General features: G+C 42.5%; 1 protein-coding gene across 1 annotated transcript in view; it reads right to left on the bottom strand.

Annotated features, from left to right (window-relative positions):
* CAMK4 (calcium/calmodulin-dependent protein kinase IV) overlaps positions 1–9,958 on the bottom strand; it is a 106,069-nt gene extending 96,111 nt beyond the window's left edge. The window contains exon 1 of the mRNA XM_009893836.1: positions 9,897–9,958. Coding sequence (XP_009892138.1) covers positions 9,897–9,958 — 62 coding nt within the window. The remainder of the gene's footprint in view (positions 1–9,896) is intronic.
* Positions 9,959–10,236: the final 278 nt, after the last annotated feature.

Genomic DNA, 10,236 nt, shown 5'->3' on the forward strand with positions numbered 1-10,236 from the left:
GGGAGGAGAGGAGAGGAGAGGAGAGGAGAGGAGAGGAGAGGAGAGGAGAGGAGAGGAGAAGAGAGGAGAAGAGAAGAGAAGAGAAGAGAAGAGAAGAGAAGAGAAGAGAAGAGAAGAGAAGAGAAGAGAAGAGAAGAAGAGGAGACAATTATTGTGCTGCTCCCTGGCCAGTTGCCCAAATAGCCGAATTTGGCACCAGATGGAGCATGCAGCACTTGTGGTTAATTCGGTGGAAGCTGGTGGTGCTTGTTTGTAGCAAAAGTGAACTGGGCTTACATCTTCTGGTTGCCTTCGAGGTGTACTCACTTGAAGGTGCTAAATCCGAGTATTCCCAACATAAAATTATGGCATCTGCTGGTTGGAAGGCACTTCTCTGAGTGGGAGGTGCAAGGAGCCTCCAGAGGCAGGCACACCTGCTGAGGTTAGTTGCTGTGCTCTACTTGGTACCTTCAAGGAAAGGACCTGTACTCTCTGATTTAGCTAAAGAGAGGAGAAACCTCCGGCAAAACCATAATGGTTACACACAATTCAGGTACCTTTATATTCTACCACCTTTACTTTCAGATGCCGCTGAGCAACTCGCTGTCAGCCACCATCAAAATGGATGCATTGAAGTGCTATGTGTCCACACTAGATTTAAGGCATTTTTGGAAGCCTCCTGTCCTCAGGAGATTTGTCACCCTCTCTAACACTCAGTACTTCCAAATAGCTGCAGACTTTTAAGCTAGAGGGGACTGCCGTTGTCACACACAACATTACAGAACTGCACACAGCCTCTCTGCAGTGAAAGGATTTTACAGATACCACGCTCCAAATCGCACTGCAGATCTCTCTGAACAAGGAGAAACCCATCTCAGTACGTCTATAGGAGATGACCATGAGCTGCGAAATGACACAAGCAGCTTTCTTTTAAACAGCAGAATGGCATAGCCACGTTTGGCTATATGCGTAAAGCTGTGCCGCGGCATTTATTATTCTGGGTGCACTGCTGCACTGCACCGCCATGGCACTTCTGCCTCCTCAGCATGGGCGCAGGTGCCTGATAATGCTCTGAGTCGGCGTGTTCATATTTTTGAGTACATGAGTGAGCACAAGAATTGGCATTTGATTGAGAAGATTTATTTCAGAAAGACCTCTTCATCAGGAAAGGTCACCTACGGCAAGGGTTACACAGCTCCATCATCTGACGGCCTGCGTGCATCAAGCACGTGTAAAGTAATCTTCACTTCATCTCAAATGCTAAAATGATTTGCCCCTCATAACAGTGTATTGATAAATGTGTGGGAGTACTGCAAGCCTCAGTGACTCCCAGAATCATTACATGAATTTAATTAGATCTCCTCTCCTTGGCCAAGTCTCAAAAGGCTCTATTTAGCAAGAAGAAAAAAATACAGCACATTAAGAAAACCCTCACATCTTTTAAGCACAACCAAAAATGTTAAAAGATAAATTCTAGGGACCTGCTGTGATAAGGTTTATATCTCCAGTATTTCACTATAGCACTGTAATAGGGAAGTCACTGCATAACTGGAAATCATTCTTGTACCCTGCTTCACATGCTCAGTGTGCAACATGAACATTAAACTCATTAGTCTACGTATGTCCTTACTAAGTAGGCAGCAAACACTCTAGAAATTATTTTATTTGGTTGAGGGCACAATTAGATAAGCTGTGCAGCTGATGGTCCAAATAAATAGATTACCATTCCTGTGCACATCTCCAGGTGTTCACTGCTGCTGCAGCAGTGGAGGGTGGCCACTGTCTCTCAGTAATGCTATTGTCAGTGTTCGTTTTACCAGTCTGTAACCTGGCTCTGCAAAGCCTGCCACGTGAATAAAAACCTAGCTGCTAGAACACCTCTGATGATCTAACAGAACTGGCTTAGTGATGAGATGGACAGCTACACCAGCAGGGGTACTGTGTCACCACCTTTAACAGCTGGTCTGACTGTACCCAAAGCAGAAAGAGAGGCAGCATAATCCTCGAAAGAGGCATACGACAGCCTGGAGAGTCAGGAATTTATGAAGACATGTCCAGATGAGCAGTTTGCTATCAGGCTCATTAGTCAGCGCTCAAAACACACAGAAGGTCTAGTTTAGAAATTATTCCCTATTGTAAATTGTAAAGATTTCTGACAGCAAATCCCTGGAGTCCTAATTTTGGGGGGAAAAAAAATGATGGCAAGATATCACAAGACTTGGGAACGCTTTCAAAGAGTTCTCTTTGGGTTTGTGTGCCTATGCCCAGCTCTGACAGGCACGTTCCCACCAGCCAGGAAAGAGATCACTGAGCTAACAGCTAACACTGTCTTCCATGCCAGAAACCAGCACCCGGGAGTGGGGAACAGGATGGCAACCAGCGTACACCACGCCTGCTTAGCAGACAACCATTGCTAGTACAGACCTGACTCCTTGTCTCTTTGCTTCTTCCCATTAAAAGAAAAGAAAAAAAGGGGGGAGGGGAGGGGCAGCAGGGAGGAAGCAGCCTATGGGTCTTAATGTAAATGTGCAAACAGAACTGCCTTGTGCAAATAAGGGCATTTTGCTTTGCTTATTTTGGCTTCCTGCTGGAGTTCAGCAAGCCGTCTGCTGAATCAGCACATACAGCTTTCCTGAGCCTGTATGATTTGGAAGGCCACCAATATAATTGGAGCGATTCAAGCTTTCATGACCAAAGAGCAGTGGGAAGCTTCAGCTGTGAAAATCTCATGTGCAAATGAAAAGCTCAGAGAGCTGCTAATTGTAACCTCTTGCCCTCATCTTAAGTTTTTCGACATCAAACCTTGACTGCCACCAACCAGGCACTCAGAACCTGGTCTGGAATTTCTATCAACTACACATTTCGTTGATACATTTGGTCAGAAAACACAAATATGCAGAAACAAAAAATTCTTGTGGCAACATGCCACTTTCTACAGGCGTGAAATTTATGGACAGACAGACAGACTGCGAGCTTCTCAATGTCCCATTCTCTGCAGGTGGTGTTCCACTTCATCTGAACGATAAATATTAATGGTGCTATAGAAAGAGATCACCTGTACTCAATGGGGAAGGCACTTATTTGATAAGCAGCAGATACCAACACTAGGGAATATTTAAACCTACAGCATGAACGGTTTCAATAGAAGAAACTGAGAGGACCCTGAGCCCAAGCAGTTAATAAATTAATTGCAGAAGTACACTCAGTCAGTGTGACTGACAAGCAACCCATTCCCAATTCAGACTAGGAACCAGAAATTTAAGTCTCCCATACTCCAGATGAGTCCAACCACAAGATTACTCACTATATCATGTTGGCATATTTAGAATTGATCCTGCCAGCTTTTCCATCTTTGTAGTTGGTGAATACACACACACATACCTATCTAGCTTTGCATATATACATACACTTACATTTATATGAAATATTTTATTATATATATTTGTGTATGTAAGTGTGCACTTACCTAATTCTAAAGAAAATTAGGTTTAAAGGAGCATCCAGCTGTTGCTTTTTTGCATCTCTGCCTAGAATAGGCTGCCTGAACTCAAAACATAAATTATTTGAAATTGGCTGGAACAATATGAAAAAAAGGCATATTCTTGGAATATACAGTTGGCCAAGTTAGAGAATAGTACAAACTAGAATTACGACATTGTTGAAAACATAGCCATTCTCTTTTACTGACATATGTGTTTCTGTCTGGAAAGCTGCTTAACAATTCTGTTAAAAGATTTACTTTTAAAAGTCGATGTATAACTGTGAACATGCTAAAGAACAAAATAACCACCAAACCACTTTACTATGTATGATATATGCTTTACTACACAAATATATTTCTATATCCAGTTTTGAAGTTATGAACAAACTAAAAGTAATGTCTATATCTTAACTACTTGGTCATAATCAACAGTAAAAATCACTCAGTTCCATTTGATGCCATCTACAACAAGGACGATGACAACTCATGAGAAACCTCTTGACGTCCTGTGCATGGAATGCATCACAGCTGTTGCACAGGCAACTCAGTATTAGCACAGACCTAGCTTTCCCGAAGTACAAATACTTCAGCAACACGCTACGCTTATTCAGCCATTAGTCCAATTATTGCATGAAAAATCTAAAGTATTAAAAGTACCGCTTAATGAGTGAAATTAGACTAAAATGCAATGACTGAACGACTGATCTCTGCATGTGTGTTGTTTTCCATGCAAATTTGGAAAATGTTTTAAAAATCTTAAAAAATGCACATGTAAAACTTTTCGCCCACCTAATACACACTTTGTTGAGCATTCTGGATTATGTTTCTTATTCTTATCCTCAGGTGTTATCAAATTTGCAATTATTTTAGAGGGATACTATTTTAGAGTGCACCATAGCTTTCTGCCTGTGCTAAGGAGTCCAGACTGCCAAGCTGAGAGAAAAGGCACGGTCACACTTCAAGTACATGCAGTCAAAAATAGTGGTGTCAGCGCAGATGGAAGGAAGGCAGGGACGCCCAGGAGGGGTGTTAAGGAGGTGGAAGCGATCAGCAGAATTTGCACATAAAGGAGAAAATGGAATTTGCAGGATCAGGCGGGACTTGCAGTGGAGACCGGCAGAGAGAGAAAAGCCAAGGCAAGAAAAGACACAGAATTGGAGCCAGGTTGGAAAAAGCCTTTCCCCACACCCACAAAAACCTTCTGCTTCTGCAACTGGAATGGGAACCAAAATGAAAGACAGCCAGATGTTTATTTGGTCACAGGTAGGTAGGAAAGATGAATTCCTAGAGCTGTAGTTTTTATAATAAAATAAACGAACAGTCACTGACAGTATTTTCACTAGAAGTAGGAAAATTGGTCCTTTCAAAAGTAGGTCAGCATGTCCATACCATGCCCACTCATCCCAGGTTTTATACAGCATTTTTAATCAACTCACTACAAATACAGTCCTCAATGTAATCTCCTGTAAATTTCATTTTGATTAAATTCCTTAAATTCTGAATTGATTTTTGAAAAATAAATTAGTTTGTGCTTCATGTAGTCAAAGAACAATTACACAATCTAGTTTGTCCAAATAAACCAGGTGAAGAATGAAAGGTCCCAAGAAAACTATACCTATTACAGAGCCATGGAAAGCTGTGCTGCTAAAACTCCAGTAACAGGTTAAAGTCCAGTATTGGTTTCCATAAAAAATACTGATTTTTTTGTACACTTTATACAAGTATAAAGTTAAAATACATGAATTCACTCTTTCTTATATATATGCTAGAAGGTCAAAATGGATTTATAGGAATGAAATTACGGTTCTTAGACTTCAAAATTAAATGCCCTGTTTGAAGTTAAAGACTGGACTGAACCAAAAAATCATTGACAAAGCTATTGACATAAATACAAATGAAAATTACATTTAAAAAATGCATATTCCATGGCATTACTAGTATTGCCTTCATTTAAAAAAGCACATACGTGTAAATTTGGAAATTCTTAAAAATTGCATTTCATGTGAATGCATATCAGAACAAACTTTCTTTCTACAGTGAATATAGAATCAATTCTATTCAAATCTGATCTAAAAGCTTCTTCTAAACCTCAATATCTACACATACAGCACTTGCAGGCAATTGTGCGCAACTGCAGCCCTTCCTTTCCACTCATTATTTCATGACTTGTAAAGAGAATGCAAAATTTCACAAAACAAACACAATGTAGAGGGAAAAACCCCTTGAACTCCCACATTCTAGAAGGAATAGAACTAATCATTGAAGAAGGCAAGGCTGGTGGAAAAATCATACACAGTTCTGGAAAAGAAAGCTAATTCCATTTTCTGTCTGGTTTGATTTTGACAAGAAAAACGTCCATACCTTTTCAGATTTTGATTCTATGACTCTTAGCTGCTGTGTTGATTTTCTAATATTTGAGGTGAAAGGACTTTTTAGCAATCGATTTCTGTTCAGGCTGGCCTGCAAAGGCAATGCAATAGACCAACAAGACATTTTTGATATTCAGCCTTCACTGCATTCAGCAGACAAACAAAAGGAGCCTTTACATCAGCACATTCCCAACAAAAGACATAAACTCTTTTCAAATAAATGGTACTCAAACTAGCGCTTGCCAGTATTTTTGAACCTGTAACTTCCACAGATAACAATTTGTAGAACTGCGATCCTTTAGATGTGGACTAGGCTGGCTGGTGAAACGCTAATTAAAATGCAGCAGTCCAGGCCACCCCTGCTGCGGTGGCTGCACCAGTAGCTACTAATGCCTGCTGGGACTGCAGCAGCGTATTTCTCACTACCCTCCAGTGGGGCTCCTCCCTCAGGTATTGCAGGAAATTTATAGAAAAAGACCTCTATCCCACAAGGAGTCTAAACACTTTGTTACATATAGCATTACTGCCTTTTAGGACAGTGGGCATTCAGAGAGGGGTTAAATTATCCGCAATCTAAAATATCCATGTTAACGTTAGATTATTTCCCCTGCCTCATATATGACTTCTGAAGTCTCTGTTTAGCTGGTGGGTAAACATGGAGGACCAGATGCAGACCACCAGCACTGCATATCTGAAAGCATTTTGACAAATCTCACTTCCCCACCTTTCATTGAATGGAAGAATACAGCTGACCCAGACTTCGTAAAAGAGCAAGAATCATTATCTCAGACCTTAATGTGAAAACATAGAAGCAAAATTCAAACTACACTGTGTATCAGAGGTTACTGCTTTACTGTGCGTACATTGCTCTCCTCGGTGTAACTCAACTTTCAGGAAGTTGGTTCCTGAACAAAGCTTCAATTAAGACTGCTGAAATGCAGATACAAGGTGAAGATCTGAGCACTTCATAGAGCGTGGTGGAAGAAAAACATATAGAAAATACATTCACTCTTTCTTCTGTTTCCTTTAGCCCCTTGAAAAAATTGGGTTAGACTGCACATAAGAACAACGGTATTTCTAAAGCAGCAGGAGAGTTCTCAACAGGAAAACCAATTTCTTTCCTACCAAGTCTGAAAAAAAACTTGCAGCTGAAAGTTGGCTGAAAATGAACTTGTAATAGCGTCAGGCTGATTTTTTGACATGAAGCTCTTGCAGTCCAATAGATCCAGAAAATGATTTTGAATATTTTATTAAGAATGGAGTTTCCTTTGAGACTGCTCTTTTCTGGGACAGGAGTAGTTACCTGTTCACGTTTAGGCAGTTCAGTGAAATAAGGAGAGCAAAGAAAAGGAGGTAGAAGAGTGGACTGAGTCAACTCCTGCTTCCAGCAGGGTGCAGATTTTTGCCCTTGGTACTGGACGTTGGAAACACTGGGTCAAATTTTCAAAACCAGGTGCTTAGACTACCTGAGCAAGATGCAGACCCAAATCCTTGGATCGGCAGCCTCAGGCATATTCTCATGGCCACAGACTCTGTCCACACACTCTCCGTCTATGTGACATGTCGTGCGGCTACTGTCCCCCTCTAAGCAGCACACAAAGCCTGGCAGCTGAAACAGTTCAGTGAACACAGCTTCCCTGGAAATACACATGCCTTATTTTAAGCACTGTTTCAACCATTATCTCATAAGCAGCAGGTTCCCACCCCCAAGAGATACTAATGAAGAATAAACATTATTTAATCTTAATGAAGAGTACATGCGACGAGAAAGAGTGCTGAGCAGTAAAAACTTTTCAAAACCTTAGAAAATGTGATGGGAGACCTTCCTTCCTTCCTGGCCGTTGCAGAACTGCCTGCCTGTTTTTCTCCAGTGACACATTCCTTCATCAGGATGTGTTTTAAACAGTCTGCACGTTGAGTAGGAGTCAACGTCATTGATTACGGCTCCTCATGACAACCCCCAGGTGCAGAAGGCAAACCCACCTTTGCACTAAATGGCAATGTGTGGCAGGATGAACAGCTTCACACATCCCATAATGACTCTCAGTTTTCCTGGTCGAGGGAAGGGATGTACAAGGGAGGTCACGCAAGTTTGACTACTAGCAGATTGCTCTGTATAGAAAAAAGTAGCCTTTTTAAATCAAGCAGGGATAATTACATGGCTGTTTGTGTCTGCGTATCTAAACCAAGCTTTGAACAAAATTCTTCACCAGCTAATTTAGGCCAAGTAATTTCTGGGATTCTCCTAGCTCTTGTGCCCATGATTATCCTGAATAGCCCTCATCTTGGTAAGCTATGCAGCTTTCTCCTTGGAGGTTTGTATTGTGCTGAATCATCAACTCCTATGCAATGGCTTCTCTGAAATAAGTTGCTTTTGCCAAGAAGTTCATGTGCAGTGCCAACCCAGGATCTCTTACCACAAGACAACAAACAAAATTTTAATATATGGCAGATTTAAAAGTTTTTCGGCTTTTTTCTAGTTACTCTGTGTATTTTCTTTAAACTGGGTGGGACAGCCATTTCTAACCATAAGAGGTAATACTGAAAGCCAGTCAATGCGAAACAGTATGGAGGAGTGAATTACATTTTGCCAATGTCCCCTTTTTGTAATGTTTTACGAATTCTGATCATACTTACATATATTCTCTATTAAAGACACTATATTTTTGAAATTAAAAGATGAACTTAAATAGCTGATTTTCCATAATAGGGAGCACTTGCAATCTGCCATTTCTAATATTTTTGTAACAGTCAGAAAAACTAATTTGCTATCATCATAACAATAACCTGAAGACTTACACTTGGTTGTAATTTTATTGCAATAAAAAAGCTGCAGTGGAAAGAAGAAGCTGCAGCAGGGAGCACGCTGATACTATATATAAAACAGAAAAACGAATTTCCTGGAAAAATGAAAATAGCATTAAGGCAATATACTCTGCTGCAGGTTGTGTAAGTAGGGGATTATTTCCATCAGAGTGATAAGTTTTGCAGTCCTGGTAAGTCTGATGACCAAATGCCAACTTACTGCCAGAGCAGGTGAGGTATGAAGTCAGGTCTGATCTTCCAAAACTATGAAGTCCAACCTTTCTAGCTGTGCAAACTTTGCTGCTGGTGGATGGAAAAGCCCCAAGTAGGTCTGTCCCTTCCCTAAATGTTGGATTTCCTCCACATGCACACAGGATCAGTGCTGCATCAGTCCTCAGCTATCCCTCCCACCAGGAGGCAGCTGCCCTGGAGCACTCCCTACCACCAACCCTGGTGCCACCTCCTACCCTCCCCAAGGGGCAAAGTGGGCAGGAGGTTGGGGTCACCACAGCTTCCTCCTCACAGGTAAAAGAATGCCATGTACCACTGCGGTGGGTTGACCTTGGTTGGCTGCCAGGTGCCCACCAAGCTGCTCTATCACTTCCCCTCCATCACCAGGACAGAGTGGGATGGTGAGAAATAAGAACAAAACTGAAAACACCTTCCCCCGCCCCTCTCATCTTCCCAGATTCAGCTTCACTCCCAGCTCTCTACCTCTTCCCCCTGAGTGGCGCAGGGCGATGGGGAATGAAGGCTGCCATCAGTTCATTACATGTTGTCTCTGCTGCTCCTTCCTCCTCATGCTCTTCCCCTGCTCCAGCATAGGGTGCCTCCCCCAGGATACAAGCCTTCACGAAATGCTCCAGCGTGGGTCATTTCCACAGAGTACAGTCGTTCATGAACAGACTGTTCCAGCATGGGATCCTTTCCACGGGGCCGCAGCTCCTGCTAGGAACCTGCTCCAGCGTGGACTCTCCACTGGGTCACACCTTCCTTTGAGGCATGTCCACCTGCTCCAGCATGGGGTCCTCCAAGAGCTGCATGTGGATATCTGCTCCACCATTAAGCACCATGGGTTGCAGGGGGATAGGCTGCATCACTATGGTCTTCACCATGGGCTGCAGGGGAATCTCTGCTCCGGTGCCTGGGGCACCTCATCTCCCACTTATTCACTGACCCTGGTGTCTGCAGAGCTGTTTCTCTCACATTGTTCTCACTTCTCTCTCATGCTGCTGCTGTGTGTTTTACCCTTTCTTAAATACGTTATCACAGAGGCACCATCAAGGTCACTGATGGGCTCAGCTTTGGCCAGCAGTAGGACCATCGTGGAGCCAACTGCAACCAACTGTGTCTGACATGGAGGGAGCTTCTGGTGTCTTCTCACAGAAGCCACCCCTGCAGCCCCCCGCTACCAAAACTTTGCCACGTGAATCCAGTAAAACAACCCTGCAGGAATCACACCAGAAGTCAAGGTACACCATATTTACCATGTCGACCTTATCCCCTAGGCCATGAACACTCTGCAAAACAGAACAAACAAAAAGCACTCACTGAGGCACACACAAACTCAAGCCATGCCAGTATTGCCTGCAGCTCTCTTAC

The sequence above is a fragment of the Charadrius vociferus genome, unplaced genomic scaffold (assembly GCF_000708025.1).
Source record: "Charadrius vociferus isolate BGI_N301 unplaced genomic scaffold, ASM70802v2 scaffold158, whole genome shotgun sequence".
Lineage (NCBI taxonomy): Eukaryota > Metazoa > Chordata > Aves > Charadriiformes > Charadriidae > Charadrius > Charadrius vociferus.